The sequence below is a fragment of the Diadema setosum genome, chromosome 21 (assembly GCF_964275005.1).
Source record: "Diadema setosum chromosome 21, eeDiaSeto1, whole genome shotgun sequence".
Taxonomy (NCBI): Eukaryota; Metazoa; Echinodermata; class Echinoidea; order Diadematoida; family Diadematidae; genus Diadema; species Diadema setosum.
The window spans coordinates 3718325-3743992 of NC_092705.1; the positions used below are offsets into that span (position 1 = coordinate 3718325).

Consider the following 25668-nt stretch of genomic DNA (forward strand, 5'->3'; position numbering starts at 1 on the left):
GATAGGTAGATAGATAGATAGATAGGTAGATAGATAGATAGATAGATAGATAGATAGGTAGATAGATAGATAGATAGGTAGATAGATAGATAGATAGATAGATAGATAGATAGATAGATAGAGAGGTGTAACTTGAAGTGAGTGTTGACCGGCAATAAAGAGGTAAGTTTACTTTGTAAAAGAGTAAGACACGCCCCCACGTGATTTTCTGTAATAGTGTCGTTTCCTATGTATACTCATCGCTATAGGACATTCAATCAATGTCAGTATTTAAATCAGGATTTAGACGAGAAAGGGCAAGGTATCACACAGGCAGTTTCAGCTAACTCATTCTTCTGAGAATCGTCTCAGTGTCAAGTGTAAGGAAAAAATCTATAATTTCCCCCAACATCCGTCTGTATTTTTTTAAGTAAAAGTTGCTTTGCGTCTGCGTAATATGTTTGTGTAGAATATTGAGGGATTACGTTAGTACAACATATTGCGCCATGTCCATTGTTTAAGAAATGCTACAACAACTCCTACAGAAACATCAGATAAGCTACATATCTGCATGTAACCTCAACTACCAAGCCTGCACTGGAGATGCCAGCGTAATCTTTCTTGATCGCATTATCTTTGAGAGAAAGAGAGAGAGAGAGAGAGAAAAAAAAACTTGCATGGGAAGATACTTTTATTGGTCAAATCACTCTTCATGTCGGTCTCGCAGTCGCGGATCCATAATGGCGACAGTTTAGTTACTTGTAGAATGAGCTGCTAAAACGGGCACCCCATAATGACTCAGGAGCGTGTTGGTGATAAAATTGCGCCTTAAAAAAGGTACCTATCCCCATTTCTTTGTTTTGTTGTGTTTTGTTTCACCATACACCTACGCTCCTATAAAAGCGTGGATATTATCTCATGAAAAAAAGAAAGAAAGAAAGATGATGAAATAAAAAAAAAACCACTGCAAATTGGACGAACGGAAGCGGCTCATAGAGACAACTAGAAGGAAATCTGATGCAATTTGTAACGGCATAGTCGTCAACACTGAACCCAAGGATTTAGCGGATTTTTATTTCATTATGACTATTACCTCGTGATTACTGTGCATTACGCAGATATCGCTGTTTATCATATGACATCTAGACCTGAAAGAACTGCAGCGTAATATGAAGTTTCATTGAACAAAGAGAAATTGCAATGAAATATTTTTTGAAGACAATTAATGTTGTATAAGTTCACTGCCCATTGATATCAAGTTGTTTTTTGTCCATAAAAATTATTTTGTAATCATCATTAAAGGAAATGTGAGCTATGAGTCACTGTATTATATCCCCGTTCTTTTTCCCTCGTGTCTTTTTCTTTCGTTACTTGCATATACCAATTGTAATGTGCATATCTTTCCCCATTTTATATACTTCTTATTTCCATTTTGTATTGTACCCAAGTACCCAAGGGAAGACCAGCGATGTCACGTTGGGATCACTGAATATGGACTGTCCAGCCACTGTCTTTTTTTTTGCGGAAAATCAAATCAAATCAATCAATCAGTCAATCAATCAATCAATCAACCAATCAATCAATCAATCAGTCAGTCAGTCAATCAATCAATCAGTCAATCATTCAATCGATCAATCAATCAGTCATTCAATCGATCAATCGATCGCTGAATATGGGCTATCCAGCTATTGTCTTTTTTGCGGAAAATCAAATCAAATCAATAAATCAATCAATCATTCAATCGATCAATCAATCAATAATTCAATCGATCAATCGATCGCTGAATATGGGCTATCCAGCTATTGTCTATTTATTGCGGAAAATCAAATCAAATCAAATCAAATCAATCAATCATAATCAATCAATCAATCAATCAATCAATCAATCCTATGAAGACAGGCAGATTGAAATGGCCCCCTATAATGTGGGAAATCAATCCCCAGCCTCATCTACTGCCCTTTCACACTCAGATGGGTCCTGGGAAGGATACAACTGATACAAACTACTTCAAATGCCTTAAATTTTCCTCATCATTCTCATGCTTTTCGTTTTAGTTTATTTGGTGAATACAAATTGTTTTAGAGAGAGATAGAGAGAGAGAGAGAGAGACAGAAAGGAGAGAGGGAGAAGGGAGACTGGCGTGATGGATATTGATAGGATGCAATGCTTCGAGATTTTGCTGTTGTAATCAGTCTTCCAAGCCAACCGCCACTTCTGATTTTCCTCAAACTTCGAGGAGATCATCTTGCGATGATATGAATGCAATGGTCGTCTTATACAGTCAGACGCTGTATCGATGAGTGGTTCCATTAATCATAGTTTCTCTCCAGGCGAGCTGGCATGTGAGCGAATTATTTATGCTTACTCTGACAAATTGAATTCGAAGGATACAATATTTTTCCACATGTCACCTCGTATCACGGAAGAGATTCCACAAAGTCCTAACCAGATTGAACGTCTGAGTGATATTACTGCCGAGACAAGTAACCACACAGGAAATGTTTCATACTGAGACTGGAATCTGCTCAGACAACCTCCAAAAATTATGATTTTGCAATCATTCCAATTCATTGAACATCGAATATTTATCACCACAACTTGTTGCCTGTAAGGTCACGTTATTAATTTTCCAAAGCATTGGACGAGAATCATGTTATCCCTTACTGTATACCTATATCATACATATACATTTCTATACAAGCCGATGATTTTGTGTGCAGATTCACAATCACATACAAGTACATGCACACAGAGCATATAACATGTAATCTTTTTTTTTTTCCAGGATTGATATTCTTATCCATGTACATTGGTCTACAGTGCAGAAAAAAAACTATCTAAATTATGTTCTGCCTCCTTACATTCTTCTCCTTCCTCCTCCTCCTCCTCTTCTTCTTCTTCTTCTTCTTCTTCTCTCTCTCTCTCTCTCTCTCTGTCGACCATCTGGCAATATCTGTCAATATCCCTGGATAATAATCCTTGCAGGTCATGGTAACCAGTTTTTCTTTTTTTAAAATCTATTTCGCTTACACTTAGTTTCAGTGTTACATCAAATTAATGCTAAAAGAACCAAGATTCATTTGCTCTTGAACGGAATGAATTTGGTGCTGCATTTTAACTTGAAATGCCTTTGTGGATTTGAGGTTGGTTTATTTCTTAATCTAGGTGGTCAGCACAAGAGGAAGAGAACAATGATTATATTACTTAATGTCGGACTTTCAGAAGTAATGGTGTTCGAGGGACAATATTACGGGGTTGCGCTTTTTCAAAGCTATACGAAATATAATGCATCTTAGCAGCTTCAAGTGCTGGTAAGACACGTCATGGTAAATGAAAACGAAAAGCGTGCAACCCACCTCTATTACCTGTGATAATTCCTATGGAACATAATTGGGTGAAACCACTGTTTGGAGGGAAGGGGGCGGAGGGACCAGATATGACACAGTGACCGTGAAGAGATCACCTGTATATTCAACCGTACGCAAACCACATACTAACCGACAGACAGACAGACAGACACACACATACACACTCACACACAGAGCAAACTACAGCAACAACAAGACCTACTACAAAAAAAAAACAGCAACAAGGAAACAGAAGGAGACATTGATCACGTCGGGCATAGCGCTTGTTTGCAGCCACTTCCGACTAAACAGGAAAGACGCAGAGAGAGAGAGAGAAAGAGAGAAAGAGAGAGAGAGGAAGAGGGAGAGAGAGATAGGTAGATAAATAGAGGAGAGAGAGAGAGAGAGAGATGGGGAGAGAGGGCTGGAGAAAGCGACTTCTCAGCTTGCCCCACATACCCTCTGTGAAATGGGCGTCTTTGTTCATTCGTCGCTATGGTGGAGAATAAAGTGGACATTTTTTAAGGTATTCTTTACCATTGGGAGCAGCGATGAAAAAAAAAAATGTTCTAGTTATCACATTTGATGCATAATGTGTAGGTCAGTGGTATATAACCATATAATCACTTCGCAATTAAGCCTAAATTATAATGAGATATCACTATTTTTCCAAATAAACCATAGATGCACACAGTTTATCATAGAAAAAAACTTATCATAACTATTATGCTTACTATCATAACTCACATTTTGTATATTCAACAATACTTAATATTGATTATACATAACATTTTAACATTCTTTAGTTCTTAATTCTTGCATTTTTTTAGTTTTTTTTTTTCTATCGCTAACTCATATTTTATGACTGTTTTGAAGCAATAAAGCTGCTCATGGGTTTTTGTTTCATCTGCAAATGGTAATAATGCATTTAAGCGTTGAGCTGTCAAGTTCATAACATTTTAACCCGCCCTATAAAGTCAAGGGAAGTCTCACTGGTGTCTTATTCTACAATAATGTGAAATAGTTGCATCACTTTTTCTGCCTTCTACGGATATAAGTGAATGCTAGTTATCGTATCATTCGGAGATGTCGCTGTCAGCACGTCATTGTTGAGAGGCGTTATTGTAAGTCTGAAAATAAAGAACGTTATTCCATGTTAATGGATGGCGTTTGAATGAATGTCTTTTAGCTGGTTTATGTGAGAATATTGCGAATGCTGAGAAGACTGTCTAGGAAAAAAATATATATTCATGGAGATAGCGCCGCATCAGAAACACAAACTGAAGACTTAGAATGACTTTTTTTAGATCCATCTTAGGAGTGCATTAACCGACAACGGGTTGGGAGAGACAAAGTTATAGAGTCCGTCAACCTGCATGGAAACTCTGTTAGTTCACATCTACTGAAGATGATCAAACAAGTAATTGACATTTCAGAAGATTCTTGTGAAGATGGAATATTAAAGTTCAAATAATCTGTGTTCGGACGAGAAAAAACAACAACTAATAATAATTATTTGAAATGACATTTCTAAACTTGCAACGCAAGCTTGCGCTCAAATGATTTTGACAGGTAAGGCAAGCATAATCTACTATGAAAACATTTTGGAACGAAAGTCTTCATTTAAATGAAACGTCTGCTTGAAACGCTACTTGACCTAGGAAACAAAAGTACGGTGAAAAGGCTTGAATAACCTCGGTCTTGAATAATGTAACGCCAGTTTCAATATTGTTTTCTTCTGCGAAGTCTTCTTTTGACAGTAAATACCGTCTATACTACCACAAAGTTTTATTTGCATCCTTGACGCTAGCCTAATGAAAAGGTTGTGTAGGCCCTCGCTTTTAGTCTGAAATTGAGAGATTTTTACAATACAAGAGCATGTACAAAAAAGTAGTGTTTATTCTTTGTTCGGTTCAGAATGGCAAATGTGTTTTCTTCTACGCTCTAACACTACATTTTCCTCCTTTTTTTGGAGAAGAGAGAATCTCTTCCATTAATTTGTTTTGTTTGCACTTCTCTTGTTTATTCTCCTTGCGTAGGAGAATAATTGTGCTGGGGTGTTTTAATGGAATCCTTGTAAGGGGTAAGAGCTTTCAAGAAGGCGGCGTAGATGGAAACAACACTGGTCCATCTGGGAAGTAAGGACGGTTTTTGGCGGGGGGGGGGCGATTTGAGACAAGGGAATCAAGGCAGAAGAGAAGGAAGGAGTCCTTGCTCTCCCTTTCTGTGCTTTTTAAACACACATTGCATTATCTAACAATTACTTGACAGCGCTGTACACAGACTACTGACGCTTATCTCGTTGGGGTGTCTTAACGCTGCCTTTTCATCCTGCTCTGTGGAATCAATAGGCCTCCATTAGGAGTCTCTTGAGATAAGGCAGCGAAGGGACGGACCAATTATGCTCCGAGTAAAAAATGCATGACACTGGAATTTTAATTTGGCGCTGAGAATAGGAGGAAGGAAACTCATTCATGTTGAGGAACATAATATATCCTGCGCCCTCGAAAATAATGGTTCAATGTGTCACAATATACGGCGCACGCGTGGCAGAGTATTTGACGGAAACGGATCAGAAATCGTAGCGCAGAAAACAAAAAACCCTCTACCGAAAACAGATACTGCGGTAAAAGGAACCTTAGGGACGCGAGACATACGATCTATTTGTGACGCTGGAGGCATTTAGCTAATTAACCATCCATTCCTTCCTCGAAACAATCGTGGAAGACCAATCTTTTAAAGTTAGATTATAATCCAGTTATCATTTTCTAAAAGGATCAGCAGCTGGAACACTTCTATTTATGTCCTCCGGATAAAGAGGGTATTCTGGATTTAGAGCAAGACCGTCTCTTAGGTAATCACGTTTTGGTAAAATTGGAAACAATGACATGGCATACACATTGATAGAGGGCTAATTGTTTAATGCAAATTCAGATTTTCTGCATGAAGTGCACCATGATTATTAAGAAAGGAATAACTTGGTTAATATATATATATATATATATATATATATATATATATATATATATGTATATGAGCTTTCAGTATCAATACAATTCATTACAAGAAAACCGCATGTAAGATGATTCACAGCATTTTGATTTTTTCTTCTACTTTTTTCTAACTATTTTCAATATTGACAGGTGATCAGAGACACAATTACAAAAGTTATGCTTAAAGCTATACCTGAATACACATTATTAGTACATACGCATCGTCTAAAAGATTATTATACTACTACACTACTACCTACATACAGATGTGTAGGTATAATATCTTTCAACGACTAAAAATAATTGAGGGTATAATCTTGTCTGTACGGAAAGAATTTCGATATATTTCCTAATACGCCTTATTCTATGTAGGGTCAACACGCTTATCAACGCAGAAAAAAACCCAACAACATCGAGTGCCTAAATCGACTTAAAATGCCTCTTCCTTCCTTGCCCTTTTATAAATTCATCGAACGTCGAATCGTTGTTTCATCGGTCTAATTCGCATTCTAAATTGATTACGCATCGATTTCAGCCTTGCTGCTCAGTTCACGAACTATTTAAGCGCCAATTATATCCACGTTCATCAATGATTCATGGCTCATATCATGGCAATTTCCGAACGTTGAGTCTGATGCATCAATAGGTGTAAGACACCCATTCGCATTCCATCTTACACAATGCCTCATACTCTAACAAGTTCATACATTTCTCTTCTTTAACCACGCGATGCGACATTAACTCGATGATATCTGTCCATTTGTGTTATGTGATTATATTAGCCTCTCCGACAGGGAATTCTTAACTAAAATCATACTTAAGCTTATGTCCGCTATGTGGAAGGGGGGGGGGGGGGGAGTAAACACACACTCATACCAGAGACAAGTAGCCTTTGCTATTTTTTTTTAAGTGAACAAAAACAATATTACACGCCAATAGACTCGTGTGCGGTAAATAAGGTTTATAAGATTGTCATCTTTCTGTCTCTTCAGGTTATGCTATGTTGCTCTTTAATATGGGTGGTATCGTTTATCTAAGCCAGTCACTGTCAAATCGTTGTAAGCGCGAGGCTGTACAAGCTGTACGATGGTTTGAACTGACGCAGCGTACGCAGGAATGATGAAATGTATGGTACATTGTCCCTTCAAAGCTTTTATTCAGCTGCTATTCTTTAAGTAAATCTGGCTTACACCGGCCCGCTATAAGGTTCAAGCTTTAATAGATCTAGAATTGTGCAGGCTGGACGTGGGGCATGATTTGATCTTTAGATTCAACTCAAAGATAAGGGAATGATCTTTTAACCTTTTAACCGTGTGTACCGGTGAACTTTCATGACTTTAACCGGTTGTGTGTTCATTGTGGGTAGCTATCAAACGTAAACTACATGTTGTATTGTATCACATAACTGCGCGTACAAAGGCAAAGCACAGTTCTAAAACGCCGCCTCGACTGACATTTAAGTTGAATGAAATGGTACAATGCAAACTTAGATAATTGTAATTGAAGTCCTTTTCATCTTTTTCTTCCTTTGTTGGAAATCCTTTCTACATTATATTGACAGAAGTATAGTTCCCAGCCCTTGTATAACAATGTATAGTGACTGAATCATACATTGCGGAAGAATGGATGTATATCCAAGACCCTAACTTCCACAAGTTTTGTTTTTTTCTAGCATATTGGGTAGTCTGATACCATGTAAGAAGGTAGCACACTCATCCCGATACTGGTATTTCCTTTATGAATAGGCTGTTCCTCTAATCCTAAAAGACCAAGCTGCTAACATGAAAACGGAGTCTCACAAAAATACAGTCAGCGCTCTCATGGAAAAAAAAATCGTTTGTTTTGGTGCAATATTGTGGTAACAAGCTGACTAGCCCATGCCATGACGTCATGGCAGCCCTACTGACAACGTGCTCTCATGCGCGTGCGTTCGTACACTTTACAGACAGGCACACCCGTGTACACAACACGTCTATCATAAGATTATATGATAATTTATGCATGTGTATAGGTAGTTTACCGTTAATGTTTACCGTTTACCTATGTGTCAAGCTATGTAGCAATCATCTTCAGAACTGACAGGGAAATCAGGGTTTCTAAGTTTTGTTTGTTTGTTTGGTTGTTGGTTGTTGTTGTTGTTGTTGTCGGTGGTGGTGTTTGCTTTTTTTTTTAATCCCAATCCACACAAAGAAAGGGAAAGATGTGCATTGTGCCTTCGAAAGCTTGGCACGACCAAATTGAACATCAGAACATTCGAATATATTTCAAGTTAGATGTTGTTTGTATGGACCACTTTTAGCCTATCAAGCGTTAGAAAAAGACCGCCAAGTGATTTGCCGTGAATATTGAACCCTCGAACAATCCTAAAACCTGACATGTTCAGACAAAATTTCAACACTAGATGGAGACTGCAGTCTCGACCTACGACTTTCAAAAGGGAATGTGAAAAGAAAATTAATGTAGTATGCATTTTCCGTTACGTTCTTGAATCTTCACACACATTTGGAGAGAGACGATTGCATATCATTCCCATAGGCCTAGTGTTTATCCCCAGCCCAACTAGACGCGCGAAACATGACTGTCAACACGAAGCGTGAATGTAAGCATGACACCAAGGGAGATACTATACTGCATTTCGGGATATGCGTGTCCGATCATTTGCATGGTTCGTGCAACTGGAGTTGATCAGAACATAAATTCAAAGTCTTCAAATGTTAGAAAGCTCTAATGATTTACAGATCTCGAGTCTAAAGTAGATCTGTGGGCCCTGGAATAAGAGACTTATGTCTTCAAAGGGACTGTACAGTTCTGGTCGAGGTGAGGATTCAGCTTTTAACGTTAAGCGAGACATTAAGACACCACTCTATGAAATGTGAAAGAGCAAGCAATTCTAAGGGGTATCAAAAGTTTATTGAGTGAAAATCGGTTTTGAAATGGCTGAGATATCCAAAAACAAGGTGAAACAAAGAGATCCCAATAAAAGGCGTGGCCTGTCGCCTTTTATTATTGTCATCACTTTTTTGGATATCTCAGCCATTTGAAAACCAAATTTCATCAAATAAATGTTGAATCCTTCTTAAAATTACATGCTCTTTCATATTTCATAAGAGGTTCCTCATTATCTCACTTAGGAATGTTATAAACCTGAATTCCCATCTCAACCAGTACTGTACAGCCCCTTTAAAGACCAGGGTAGGGTACAATCGCTGCCCACCGCGTTATACTCGGAAGTATTCGAAAACAATATAGCTCCGATCAGCGAATAACATGTGCATCAAAGCGTGCGCCCATCGGTAACGGTCGACTCCAGTAGCGGTTCTCCGGCTGTGTGTGAACACAGAGTGTGTAATACATAGAAAGCAGTGACAAAGCTGTACACAACTCGTTACAGGGATTCATAATAATATCATAATGAAATGAATAAAGGCTACTGTTATTGCAATGATTTAATGAAAGTTTGGAGAATGTTTCATACAATGGCATGGTATCAGTGGATATCGATACTATCATGACTATTCCGTCACACCAATTAAAAACTATCTATTATTGCATTTTCTTTGTATTGCTGTTATCATGTTTTATTTTGTTTTGTTTTGACCACAAACAGGATGTAACAGAAAACTAGTCCAAAACGCAATAATGTTAACCGACAAACGATGACGATCCATTGTTGTTGGGGGTTTTGCGATCTCTTTGAGATAGGTGTCATTTCGAATGCGATGCTGAAATTCAAAAAGAAAGACTTGGTATTTCGGTAACAGACATGAATTTCATGTGAACAAATTCAGGGACTTGCGTCATGATTGTAATGCGCGGCTTCATTCGAGGACCGCACACTGTATCTCTATTAAGTGAACAAGAAATATTCAGCACGCTCTCACCGTCCGAAGCAAAACGGTCGAAGTTGGGATAACCGCAATGTATTTTATCTGGTGCCTATGGAGGCATTTGCTTTCCCCGGAATATTTTAGCCTGATTAATTGACTTATCTTCCCTTGCGTCCTACCCCATTTGATTTAAATTCTCTACCAAGGTATCTCATTTTACAATTTTCTTCGCATACGTAATCCTCGCTGGTGGGTGGATGGTATCGCCCCGTTTGGATGTCGAAAAAGGAGGAGAAAGATAGGAGGGGGAAAAAGAGGCAATGTTATGTGACTGTTGCATTTAAGCCTGATTCAAATGGTCCCGAGTCAATCGAGGCGAATGATAAATAGTCATCCGTACCAGAAATTATCATTTTTCCTTTAAATTTGGTTTCAATCAAGTTTCATTGTAGATCTTTTTTTTTCTTTCTACCAGAATACGTTTTGGAAGTTATTGTTAACAGAACCCTTCTTTAAGCTGTGTTTCTCTTTATGGAGGGCATCCCTTTTACAGGGTAAGAGATGTAGACTTCTTTTTTTAGTTTAGTTTCGACTACGCGATGGCATTGAACGCGATATAACGCGATATACGCTGTTGAGTGGCTCTGCGCAAAGACTGAGTCATAAATACTGGTTAGAAATAAATGCGTCCCGGTCAGAATATAAATAGTACCTGTTTATAGTCCAATGCGTCGCTATAGGGCGACTTCCCGATCCTCTTCCCAAAGTGGTTCGAAAGTCTCGTATTTAATCTGAAGTGTACTCACTGTCAAAGATACATCGAAATGTGTCCCTGATCGCAGACATTCACATTTTTGGGCGAAGGTTTGACTTGCGGAAGGTGAAAACAAAAACGAAATTAAAGAGAGCGGAAGAAAAAAAAACCGACAGAAATGAGGAAAAAAAATACCTTGACAGAAATAAAGCTATCTGAAAGAGAAGGAGAGAGAGAGAGAGAGTGAGAGAGAAGGGGGTGGAGATGAAGGGGGGGGGGAAGCAAATCATTCGCACTGCCTTCTCGAGACGCACAAGTTTGCGGATGATATGCGAAGAGTTTTTTGAATTAAACCAAAAACATTTTGAGAGGCTGACGGAAATCCGATGAAACCGCGGCACTTTATAGGAAACTATCTCGTAGCAATATTGTGGAGAAAGAATTAATGATTTAATGTGAAACGTTCATATATGTCTTCTGAAACAGCCCAAACGATGAGAAAACAGACCATGTACGTGAAGTCATGATTTCTGGTCGCCAACTAATCATACGGGAGAAAGGAATAAGGAAAAAACAAGAGATAGGACTTTGCCAGCCCTAACCCGTTCCCGAAGTAAACAGTTAACAACGAAACACGAGCGCCTTGGAAAAAAATCCATTGGCTTACAGACACAGCAGGGAGAGATCGAGAGAGCGAGAGGAGGAGAGATTAAAAGACCGTATCGGTAAACTGCATCTTAATAGAGAAAAATTCTGCAGGGGACATGTTTGTGAGACAGGTAAAAGATCGGGCTGTATCTTAAGTAAGTACTAAATTAAATCCCAACGTCACATTCAAGGAAACAACATCAGCGATGTTAAATCCCTCTCCCTTGCCATATCCAAGTTTGGCCTTTTTACATTTATGTTTGATGATAACTAATGCGGCTACTCAGAATGCACATCAGCGGGGTTTTATTTCGGTATGTCTGTTTTCCCTGATTTGTCGAATAGGTAATCCTGGCGGATTATTGAAGGATTGGGAGAGAAGAAAGACAATAAGCTAAGCGTTTCCTTTCATCAATCATACAGTGATGACCATTGCATGTCGATTTGTAGTCACTACAAAATGTCATGATTTGTACACGGCTGATACAGCTAATACATCGCATTTGCGTCAAACAGCACCAGGGGAAACGCAACGGTAAATGAACAACATTTACAATATAATGATGTTAAGTAGTACTTCAGCCTTACAGTTTTTTTTTTCCAAAATTGGAATGCATTTTGATCATATATATTCAGAACTTGACATGGATAGGCGTAAGCATTACGTCATACGTTCGTTGGGACGGCAGACAAGGGGTTACTTTCACTTTTCGGCACCTCCGAGGGATGTGATCGTTTAGAAACCTCCCAACCCATAGTGTCAATCGAAATTTTAGAGCCGTCTTTTTGTGGCAGCCGGATGGGATTTCTGTAACTCTTGCTCGATAAGAGGAAAACTTTTCCCTCTCATAACTTCGCTGGGATCCATTTCCGAATTTTGAGCTGATATGATTTACAATTGTTGCTCACACGAAAGCTAATATGGCGCACGAGTGGACGGGGAAATAACTGAAAAAAAAAAGAGAAAGAAAAAGAAAAAGCGCAGGACTAAAATTCTTGTTTCCTCCTCTTTCTCAACACCTCAGAGTTTAAACTTTCTTTTTGGAATCACAGTGACCAAGTCTCTTCAATATTTTAGTGGCAACCTATTGGCATACTTCAGAGTTGTAACTGATACCTTCCCAATTGTGGTTAGTCTGCGTTCATGAATACGTGATATAAGATAGGTCGATACAAAGGGGAAATTGTTTGATATCGCTTTCCACTATTCTCGAACGCTTGCTAAAACCACTAGGTATAGTCCAATTAAGATGTGTTCAAAAAACACAACATCATGTAAAATCTACAAACAGTGCCGATACATTGTTTACTGCCAGAAGCAACTGTTGACATGAAAACTCATTACATCGTTCCTCGTTGAAATCGTTGGGGGAATGTTGATTACTTGGTGTGACAGAACCGTGCCGATATAATGACTTGAAATTCATGGATTTTGACGACATGGTAATCCAACACCAGCTACTGCTCCACGCCGCCTGCAAACTGGAGAATAACTCACACAAACATTGCTTAAGTGGTCGCAGTCTTGTTACTCGACCACGTAGATCATCGCGATTACTTGCAATACATGTTTCTAATTTTATTTCTTGAAATAAAACAGGAAGCATACTTTAGTGCAAGAATTATCATGAGCAGTGAGTAACTAAACACAGGCATAGGTAGCAATATTTGAGTAATGACGAATTAAGAATTAAAAAACAACAAGCGTTTTACGGCAAGATAAACTCTTTGGCTTGCATAAATTATCTGTTTTCCCATAACATTCTTCACAACAAACTTTTGTCGTCATAGAATATGTGTGTCTCTGATAAATTCTAGATCTTAAAAAAGGGAAAGAAAAGAAATTTGAAAAAGAAGTAACATAAGTCAAGTGAAATTAATTTTTCATGCTATTGTTAATTTTTTGTTCGCTTCTCTCATGGTAATTCAATATTACATTAAATGGAAACTGAAGCACTTTCTTGCTCGAATGAGTTCAAATGTTGATTTTATATATGTACATCTCACATTTTTGTTTTGTTTCGACCTTTTATTTTGATAGCGAGATTTTAGGCGGCTCGTTATAATAACGCCTCGTGTTTGCCTTTAAAGGGCGACAGCATGTTTGGTGAGAAGACAGTCCGGGTCTAAGCGGATCATGAAGATATAACTAAACCATCATAATAACACATATTGTAACACACGAATATCATTTATAGCAATTTACATGCATATATGTATAAAGGAATTGGAAGTGGATGATGAAGTAAGACAGAGATAGATAGATAGATAGATAGATAGATAGATAGATAGATGGATAGATAGATAGATAAAGATACATCATTCCAAATCGCTGAAAGGGAATGCGCTGCAATTTCGAAATCTCTTATGCTCTGCGTCAGAAGGAAAATTTGTACCAGTGGAAGTGTAGGATGATTTCTTTCAGAGGTCCTAAAAACGTCTTCCACCGAGCCACGAATTGTAACAAATACATATCACATTGTCATGTTAACGCGGGGCTCATGCACCTCCAGCGCCCGCTCTTGAAAGCGAACGTATTTCATCGTTACCGACGAATAGGTCTGCCTGCATTTACTCCTCTGACTTTCAGCTGCATAAACACCACTGCGCGCACCTGCGATTGGCTCAGTAATTTATCTATCAGGGAGCTACTTCTGATGTTCCAAAGGCGAGCATCTTCGAAGCATGCTAGCATATTATTGGCCAGTGTTTACTCCGGCTGGAATTCTCCGCCGACCTCGAGTTTTTCCTTTTTTTTTCTTCCTCTTCTGCTTCGTTCAACTTTTCAACATGTAAATCTCAGCTGGATGAGCCACAATCAATGTCTTAACTTATTTCCTTAGCGGTTTTCCCCACCGGTCTATTGACAAACATACTCAAACACAAGTGTATATGGCAATCTTATTGTATAATGCTTTCTTTGATTTTTTTTTTTGCCATTTCCGTCTCTTTTGAAGCAATGATGTACAATGTAGCCCTACTTTGTCGCGTACAGTTAATGGCATTGCTAATTTTGGCTTTTACCGTGCAAATGCAAGTTTTGTCATGTCATTCAATGGGAACAGTATTTCATTAAACAGCTGAACTGGCCTGTAATCAGGCCATATGCGTGTCTAATGGACATGCGCTTGATTGTACAGCTCTGACAGATTCAACACGAGAAAGAAGCGCAAAAGAAGAGCATCTCAATGGGCACAATCGTTTGGGCTGCATGACTCTTTGTGAGATCCGACTCTTCTTCTGACGAATTCAGATCCCCTCGAGAAATGGTGCGTCTTTTACCATCCTCTTTTCAGAATAGGAAGGGAACTTCTTTCGACTGAAGGCATTTCCTCGATAGACACGTGTCGTAAAGAAATCAATGTTATATGTGTGTATTTCTTTCCTCTTTTCTTTGCTACTTGAACACAGCCTGGGAGGTAGAGAAAAATTCTTACATCACAATTGCCCAATATCGGTTAACTTTTAAAGAGAGAGCATGCGAGAGAGAGAGAAAATGGTATTGAATTATCAAATATGAAATACGAGGACGCTGGCGCGATGGAAACTATTCTGCACTGCATGCATTTGGTTCAGCGCCGAACAATACGTTCATCGGGCATTTATTGGCCTGGAGAAACGGCAATCTAATATAATATTCCTGACGGCAATTAATCGCAATGGTAGAGGCTAATATGGGACATTCAATACTCGATATCCGCTCGGGAGTTAAAGGAGCCCGATATTGCTACCAGGGCGAGCGACCCGGAAAATCCTGGTTTTTCCCTCTTACGGCGTTCTGGAATACGCATGCAAGACCGGCAGGGTTAAATCCCCGGTACCATCTCGATATAGAGGATATCCGGGAATTACATTCTTATTTCTTTTAGTACACTCATTTTCTAAGTAAGTGTGGTCCGCTATTGGCTCAGCTGTAATCTCATTTCCTTCATGTTTATATCAATGAAGTAACGCATACAGCATTCATGAGGTACAATGTGCCTTCACCAAAGTTTCAGAGTGGAAAAGTCTCTTGCTTTGAATTGTCCTCTTGAGTTTGGAATTCTTTGGAGGCTTGTGTGTTTGTTTGTTTGTTTGCTTGCTTGCTTGCTTGCTTGTTTAATCGTATTTAATCGCTCGAAGAAAAAAAGATCACGTAGAAATAAGAAGCAAAAATTATTATTCAATAGCTGGGAATCGAAACACATTCTTGGTCGTGGTGCGAGCTACTCGTGAAAGACTACTGACTTTTTTCTTTTTTTCTTTTTTATCACCATCCCCTCCCTGGACGCAAGCCAGTAGAAGCAAAGAGAAACGCTGAAAAAAAGAACAAACTAATGGCTTCTAACTCCCAAGCCGGAATTCATAATGTAAATGAAATAAAATGTCCCTAATAGCCCCTGGGGTTTTGGGGGAGACCCGTTTATCAGAAACAAGGGGCAGCGTTCGTCCATGTGACGTTGTCAAGTTCTGACGTTTCGCGAATTATAGCTATTCGATACCCGTGCATTCCACATTACTTTATTCACCACGGACGCTTTTCTCTTGCGACCTCCCCCGTATAACTAAAAGCCCGACCCCTCATGTTGGAGCGACTAATAAACGCGCCTTAATGAAAAAGGGTGTTTGGAATCCATTGAGAAAATGTTTCAAGAGACCACCTGCAGTGCCTCGGGCATTGCTAAAAAGCAATGCAGCCCATCTCAACACCGAAGCTAGCTCCTTTTATTGCGCGATTCCTGTCAGTTTCCTGTGCACCTCCCTCCCCCCAGTTCGCTTGCTGCTATCCTGTGAAACAAGGAAGAGAAATAAGAAAAGAGAAGTGATCTACTGTCCCTTGCATTTTAGACTATGTAGGGGTAAAGAGTCTTTATAGAATAAAAGTCAATTTTAGACTCACTCCTGGGGGAAAAAAAAAATCGCATACTCTTTAGCCTCATCCCCGTTTTGCGATAAGGGGTTACATATTCATTGGTTTTGAAGCACATTACTCCAATACACTCTGTGCATGTGTGTGTGTGTGTGTGAGTGTGAGTGTGTGTGTGTGTGTGTGTGTGTGTGTGTGTGTGTGTGTGTGTGTGTGTGTGTGTGCATGTTTGTGTGTTCGATGATATGGTTAGAACAAGACTGACAGATTGTTTACGAACAGACTGAAAATCACGATGTCATAAGAATAAAGGCTAAGAAGAGAGAGATCGCGATGAAATATATGTTTTAAAAAAATAATCGTTTTAGCACTCCAGGATTTGTATGTTACGACCTCCTTTGGAAGTTGTTGAAATTTGTTGAAATGTCAGGAGAAATCAAAAAAATAAACAAACAATTAGGATAGACACAGGACACCCGGTCGCGAAACTCTTCTGTGTTTTTCGCTTGACATTTCACACCGCTGTGTATCTCATCCTTCGATAGTATAACTTGCGAGACACGCGAAATGACAAATCAAAAAGGTTCGCTCGTTCTTGACCTTTGCTGTGATGTTTGATTTTTTCCCCTTTGTAACAGATGAGACACAAAAATTGCTTACTTTGTTAAATTCCATTGACTCTCATCATTTGGCTTTTTGCAATATTTCCTTCTGAAGGGTTACACAAGGCGTCCCTGGGTCTGATAGCCTTATTTCTGTTTGTGGGTGAAAGTGTTATGACATTGTCATGTAGAAGGGGATTGAGATGGCTAACTGTGCCTATAAACAAGTGCTGTGGAGTTAAGTGGTGGAAATAACGGTCACAGGGGTTCACTATTAAAGCTTGGGCAGTTTAAAAAGAATGAAGAAATCACTATTACCTAATGGCGGTCATCTATCAAAAGGCTGTTCTCGACAAATATCCAGATATATATATGGTTTTTTTTTTTTGGCAGCAGAAATTGATTTGATAACGACAAATTACTAGCTATTTTTATGTGTGTCTGTTGTGCATTGAGGTTTGGTTTCTGTCAATCGCCTCTGCTCACGATGAAATTGAAACGGGAAGTGAAATTACTACATGAGATCGTTTTTATTCATTTCTTTTTTTATTTTGTATTTTTAAGTGCAGGGTAAGACAAGCGATTTATAATAAACTCCTGATGTACGATCGGCCTTTTTGAAAGGAATATAAGTGGGAATTGATGTTCGTACCTTTAATAGCATTGAAACAAATACACTGTAATTCACTCCGGAACTTCACGGCCAACTGTTTTGTTGCTAATTGCTGGAGAAGATACAAGGTAACCATATGTCATTACTAAGCAAAAAAAAAAAAAAAAAATACCCAGCATTCATTGTACAGACACTATTAGTGCGCGATCGGACTGATTAATGCGCCAAAGAACAAAGTGCAACCTTGTTTCATAGTTCACCGGGGGACAAATCAGTCGGGGCTAAGGACGTGACTTGTTTTGAAAGTGTTGGAATGACAAGATGTAGTGGTGAGAGAGAGCAGTAAGTCCCAGAAAGACAGAGAGGATAATTTGCTGTGAAGATGGTTTGCCAAATAGAGTAGACACTTCTTGTGGCGTAAGCTATTATGTCAGTACTCCAAAGGTGAATTGATTGGTAAAACAGACTCATCCCTGCTGATCGAAAAGAGACTTCCGACAATTCGCGTGGAACTTTTTACGCGACCGCGAAACCTGTATTTTGTGAGATCACTTCGCTGGATTTGGCACCACCTACACGTGCAACCAGACATTTTTGTTTTCTCTCGCGTTCTCTCTTTCTCATTCTATAAGTCTTTTTTTATCTCTGTCTGTCTCCCTCTCTATCCCCCCCCCCCCCTCTCTCTCTCTCTCAACGCGCTTTGACGAAATCATGCCGCTGAATTCCAAATCCGCATCGGCACCGACGTCCCTCGTATTATCCCCACGTATTGTGACAGAGCGTTTAGAGTCTGGCCGTCGAGTTGGCGGTCGGATTTTCACGAGAGGGCTTAACCAACTGTCCAAACACGATGAAGAGGGTTACCAAATATGATATCCTGATTGTATTTTCGCCCTTTAACACGCTTGTATTGACCACAGTTTGTTAATCTCACAAAGAAAGTGGAAGCGACGATTGGTACTCTGCCGTCGAAAAAGTGCAGAGTATTTAACAGCCGCAGGACTTGACACGCAATGATGTTAAGAGGGAGACACCTTTTTACAGCATTTAGTCTGCGTATGAGAGGATGGCTAGTTTATGTCCCAAACAAATCAGGGAAATTAAGCTGTGCCTATGCACTTTCAATATCTTTAAAAAAGAATCTGAAGTAGGCCTACATGGGCTTTTACAATATTATAATCATGCTGCATTTCTTGCACAATAATGGTATATTTCTTCACAATTTTTTTGAAAGAAAAAAAAATTATATTTATAAATATCTAAAGTTATAAAACATTTAGATATCGAGATATCTTCAGGTTTACTCTTCATTACTTCGCTCTAACTTTAGCATAGTCTGAAGGGCATCATCACATAACCTATATTTCAAAGTTTTAGACACGAGCGCTTTGTAGTACCTCCGATGGAAAAATCTATAAACTCTACCACTTCCTCTCATGAATACCTTCATCCATCTAAGCTCAATGCTTCCTATCTTAATAGAGGTTTCATTCTATATATATAATGCATCTATTCGTACTAGATTTCCGCAGGGGCAACATCGCCCGGATAAGAATCCAAATGGGGAAGGGGGGGGGGGGAGGCAGTCAACATCGAAAAGGAAACAGTAATCTAGCAATTCATCAATGCTGCTGGCATATCTAAGGCTAAAGAATCATGGAGGTTGAAGAAACGTTTTCCTTTATGGGAAACTCTCTTTGAAGGTAAATAATGTTTTTATCTAACTTGTGCTAGATATAACAACAATGATCAGCCTTTTAAGTGTGCTACTGCCATGATCGCAAGAAAGAAAAGACTTGATAAATCATGAGGCACCTGTTGGGCGTACATGGAATTCTGACTTCTTTTATCACTTCACTCAATAAAATATCATAGGCCAGTAAGTCATCTCAAATGATGACGACATAAACGTTATTGGCTATTAAACATCAAGCAAAATAAAAATGAAACCTTTCCGGTGATACCTCACTTGTAACACAACAAGGAATATTCTAGAAGTTATGATTAAAATAATCCCATAAAATGGAGTTAGCTCGTTTTTCCATAAAACTCTTCATATACCGGTATGTATTCATTAGTAAGAGCTTCCTTCCAAAAGGCGCTAAATCAATTGAATGATGATGTATCTTTATATATATATATATATATATGAAGATACGGTATATAGCAGTATATATACTGTATCTTCATTTTCGTTGGTTTCTTTCATATTTTATACTAAGGTTAATGTGACGTGATCTTTTATACTAGTCAATTATGATGGTAAATGTATAGCTTTCAGTATGCTTGTAATAGTCAGTTATCATGGTTACATTGTCATTATATCAGTCAGTGTAATATATTTATGTTCCTTTATAAATAGCGTGTGATAAACTATTTTTGCTCTCGTCTTTCATTAAAATTTTGAGTTATAAAGCTTTAGCTGAGAAGACTTTTTTTTTCCAGGGGGTAAGAAGCGCATGCCTGACAAAGGTGAACCAACAACCCGGCAAGTGCAATTAGGAAAGTAACTATGCGACAGATAAACAAACTGTTGCAGCGGTCGAATTACGTGACGTATGAATGACGTCATTGCCTCTACTTTGCGATAGGTACGAGTCTGTCTCTTGTATCCAGAAGCTGACAAAAAAAAAAATAAGACGAGAGAAGTGAAGCGAAATGGTTTGAATCAATTTTAGCTCTCGCAAAACCGAATTACTGAATTTCTCTCTATTTTGTAGGTACAGTCTGACTTTTTTGAGTAATACTTTAATTCTAGTTGTATTTCATACAAAACATCAATCATAATTGGTGTGCAAAGCTCTTACAATACATAAAAAGTGTTAAAAAACGATATAAATTTAAATCATTCAACATAATAGGCAGTTGGAAAGGGGAAGTTATCCTATCGGTTTAAGACGGCTTGAAAAAAAAAAAAAAAAAGATGGGGAAAACATCTTCCTAAAACGGTCATTCTGATTGTATTCTCGTATGCTTCATAATGTCCTATAAAATATTTTGAAACGTGACAGAGAAACACAGAAGTGAAAGGAAGATTATGAAATAGCATATCATGAACAATGATAGTTCAAGTTCCGCTGCCTTTTTAGGTATGGAAAATGATTTCAAAATGGTAATATAATACGGACTTGTTTATTAAAAAGCAACACATGAGGATATAGTCTGAACTCATTAAACCGTTTTATTCATCACTTTATCTATAGTAAATGAGACTCCCATGTTTAAAAAAAAAGTCCTCATAATATATAAAATCGTCTTTAGGACTGTAACATGACTTCGGTCTGCCATTGTAGTTTTTTGTTTTTTGTTTCATATTTCACCTATATTCCCCTGTACTGTATTTCACAGTTCCCCTAATCTGATTTATCACGGGACATGCGGCTGTACAAGCTTGGTTTTACGCAGGCCCCACCATATTCCTCGCATTATGACCATAGCTGAGCTCATGTATACAGACCTTGTGTTTCAGGTCATACCACGACAAACTTTTGTACATTCCGGTGAAGTGTCATCTTAATTATTTTGTGTATAATTTTCGTATTTCATAATCATACTCTTAGTGATATTTTTGGAAAATGCGAAAATAAATTGAAATTTAATTGAAATTGAAATTTGAAATTAACATGTGGGTAATTCCATAAAAAAGGGTCTCACTGGTTAAATGCCCCATTCTATTAGTTTCATAATGACTTTCCTTACAAAGTACAAGCCCCAAAGTAATTTTACTTTTTGGTACTGTCATTCAGGTAAAGTATATCGTCCTTTTTGAAGGCAAGCAAAAGTTGTTATATACTATAATGCACTAGACACATTTTCACAAAAAGTGCAAAATTATGACGTTTTGGGGAAAATTGTGTGATATTTTTACTGTAAAACCAGTTTGATAGATTTTTAGCTTGTTGGCTGATAAATATCTATTTTCATGACTCAAAAATGGTAAAAGATAAACAAATTTTGAACATTATAACAAAAGTCATGCACAAAATGATTTTTTGTATGAGTGAATCTCAACAATTAAGATCCTCATTAAGATTGGTGCCCCGAACTGCAGCCGAAAGTTGCTTACACGAGGAACCTTAACTTATGAGAGTGGAATCCATATTAAGCACAATGTTCAACTCTTTGTTGTTATTTTGGTGGCGCTCATACAGTTTTAAAGATTTTGAGAGAAAATTGGGTGAAAAAACAACAAACATGAAAAATATGACCAACTGTGATTTTCATAGATGGCTTTGTTGTCCCCCGAAATATTACGTCGGGGAATATTGATAGCTCACTTTTGCGTCTTATTACAATAATAATTGTACCTCATTCCCGTATTTTACAATGTAGCCGTGGTTTCTTTGTAGTAGATATCGAAAACTGGCTACTGTCAATGTTAATTTGAAAAAAAAAATATGCAGAATGAATATATTAATACATTATAGGAGCCTTGATGAATCCTTTTCCTGACCGTAAATTGGGGTTGTGTGATTCTTTGAAAAGGAAAGTCAACTTTTTATTTCTAAATGACCACTTATAATGAAACAAATATAAAACTAGCGAAAAATAGGTATTGAGATGCCAAAATGTAAGGCTCCTCGTGCAAGCAGGTATCCCGCTTACATTACACGAGCAACCATGTTTCCCCCTATACACTGCTATTTTGTATGCTGACTTGCTTTATTTTCCAGTTTAGAATGTTAGTTTTGCTTTCACTTTAGATTGGACTTACTGTATATGATTTTTTTTTTGTAACCTACCTTCAACAAAAAGCTGATTTTCTGATGATCTGATAGTGTCAAAATAAACATGTCAATAGTTGGGTACGTTATTTTATGCGGCATTACTCATATTCAATGCCCATCAGAGAGAGTTACATGGCAAAGGGATTGCAAACATTCGTAAGCATTCCTAAACATGTTTGTTTTCATTTCGTTTTATTTTTATCAGTACTTGCAACATTTTCTTCAACATGAATTTACAAAGGAAATACATATCTAAGATATGAAAATGTTAGGGCATATTTTGACATTATGATATATCGTGGGGTTGTTAGAATCAGTGGTCACTCTGAATTTTGTTTTCCAATGTTTCCTTATGTTTGATGGGGTTGCAGAGGTTGGCACAGAAGCAGAGCTTAAAACCCTGACAACCCTGAAATAAATCTATAATCTGTATTTACTTGTAAACTCTATACAAGAGGTGCAGTTTTGGTCACAAATATTTAGAATCAATGCGCACCGTTTTCTCATCCGCTCAAAACAAATCTTGGCTTGTTTCTTGTTAGATGTTACTGTTAGTCTGTGATCACGATACGAAGGAATTACATCCTTCTCTTCACATAATTTTATGGTCATCAAACTATATACAATAGCGTATAATAAACTTAATCTTAAACTCTTCCGAGATACATCCAATAATGTGCCTATTTCACTATTCTTGGGCTGTCTTTTTGCTATTGCTGTTTACTGTTTGTATTTTCTCTCTTTTTGTTTGTGATGTACCCTTTAATTGCATTTTTTCCTATGCCACGAATTTTTCAGATTTTGTTTCTTTGTATCATAGATACGTGATCACAAGAATACTCTTTTTTTTTTTCTTTGACAAGGGATTAGACTGTTTAAGCCTGCATGATTGTAAATACATCACTCATGTAACTAAGAAAGTAAATCAATAAACGTCCTATGACAGTACCATGGACTCACTTTAATGCGAATACGACTTCGTTAAAGGTCTGGTCCACTGTATGTAAATGATATACGTGGTCCTCAGGAATATTTAAGGGATTAATCATCTAAATTTGTTGGTTTCAGTTCATTTCAATGAAACGATAATAGATTACCTATATGTATGATTTGTCTGATGATATATTACATTGTACTTGCATGACTTTCATTCTTTATGTTATTCTCTGTTTTCACGCTGCTGAAAGCACAGCTCACTGAAGTTTACACACACTCTCACAGCTTTTTTAATGCTGATTACAGTTTTGGGATCATATGTTTTGTGCATTATCCACAGCATCATCAAAACGATTTTGTTCATGTTTATGAGTGATTAGGTATAAACCCAAACCAATTGACATTTTTTCTCATCCGTTAAATTACCAATGAGTGATTACTTTTTCGCATTGCTTACCGCAATTTTCTTGCAAGAATTAAAGTTGTTCGTGTATTTACACGCTGAATGACATCATAGAGCCATACACATTAGAGAAATGCACACGCGTAATAGCCGTACGTATTACATTTTGGCGCCTTTATACCGCAGAAATGTACACAGGTAACAGTGTGTAGTTTCGCAGTTTCGTTCAACTCTGACGCGAGAGTACGTATAAGCCATGGTGCACCGTAACTTGCATGCATTTGAGTGAGCGAGGAAAATAATATCTTGGCAATAGACTGCGTGTGTAGTTGCATCTGTACTTCACTGTAATGAGGAAGGTAACCATCTTTTTTATCTCTCGATGTGTTGGTATTTATCTTGACAGCTGCTGCTACGTGAAATGGTCTTTCATTTTGACGGTGATCAAATGGAGGAACTACTTCATTACTCTGATTCCTGCCTACATTGGTATGGTCTGTTGTTGTTTGTCTTTAGCTTCATGCAAGTGGGAGGAAACTACGATATACATGTACTCACTATTTGTAGATCATCGAGAAATGTGTAGATCGTGTGGACCATGTCTGCTGCCTTGTGGTCCAGCTTGTTAGTGAAGGCTGCTGCGATTATATCGCTTTCCATTGTGCTTCTGCGCTTCCTCTTCCAGCCGTTGACCTTGAACCCGGTGTTGCCTCGCTTGACGCCGTACTGCCTAATCTCGAGCTCGCGGTCGGCTTCGTTGGCCTGAAGCTGGTCGAAGTCGGCAAGGATCGAGAGGAATTCCTTGATGTTATCCCGCACCCTCACGGCATCGCGATAGAGTCGATTTAACGGCGTGTCCACGTCCACTGCGGAAACTTTTACACCCGCCGCCGCGGCGGCGGCTTTCTCCAGGGGAGTTTGTACTGGCGCGCAGGAGACCACGGCGGATAAACCTAGTAGAACGGCTATGTAAAACAGAAAGTCCGCCATAGGCATTTTGCGTCGGTCTGGATGGCGTAGGACCAGCAGAGGAAAGTGAGTTAGGCCCGAGCCCAGTATCGTCGCCTTCACGAGGTGGGAATACGTTCCCGGGTAAAGTTGGGGTAGTCGAGTCCTTCTTTCCTGTATTATGTTCTGTTGATTATGTCCCTGTTATCGAGTTGCAATGAGATCAACGTGAATCAAGGGGTTATGCCTTAGCAAGGCTTGGGGTTTCCTCAACACGCATCAGCGTGTGGTAAATGGTACAGCCGCCTGTCTATTTTTGTTTTCTCTACCAGCTGTTAGGATCCGTCATCAACATCGATGTCGTCTTCGATCTTCTTTTCATGCAGTGCTGTCTGCACTCTTCCAGAGAGACACAACGTGGTTCCTGTAACGAAACAAAAGGAATAAAACATAAGTATTGATCTTCAAGGTAAGCCTCGAAATACCGACCCGCCTTGGTACTAAATATCACAATTGATCATCAAGAGACGCTCATATGATCTATGCTTTTTAGGGCATCACTTCTAAAACACTATTTCGTATGACCATATTACTTATAGGTTTGCCTCTGCTCACAGATCTCGGGGTTTTTTTTTTTGTTGTTTTTGTTTTTGTTTTTGTTTTTTTTTTACTATGGATTGTCTTTAACTCAACAGTGCTCAATATTCGATATTAAAATTAAGATGATGCATGAAGTAAACGTCATGATCTTTATTTCATTTTCTCTCTTGCAGTTTCTGCAGGTTCTAACATTTACTAGCTCCTGAAGTAGGCCTATTGCTTTCAATATATAATAAATGTCTCCCAGGTACAGACAGCGAAAAGAGGGCGCTAACACCGTAAGTCATCCTAAAAATGAAATTATTTGACACTTCTGAATCGCGTGAATCTACAGTCTTATTTCGTTCACACAGTAAACAAGAGTCAGGCTGTTTAGAGACATTGTAAATAAAACTATGAATAGCAGGAGAAAATGACCAAACTACGTGATCGAAGTCAGATAAAA

At 38.4% G+C, this 25668-nt stretch overlaps 1 protein-coding gene across 1 annotated transcript in view; it reads right to left on the minus strand.

The window, feature by feature from the left end:
- Positions 1-24671, minus strand: part of LOC140244966 (uncharacterized) — a 26272-nt gene extending 1601 nt beyond the window's left edge. Inside the window, exon 1 of the mRNA XM_072324573.1 lies at positions 24234-24671. Within this exon, the coding sequence (XP_072180674.1) occupies positions 24234-24671 (438 nt within the window). The remainder of the gene's footprint in view (positions 1-24233) is intronic.
- Positions 24672-25668: the final 997 nt, after the last annotated feature.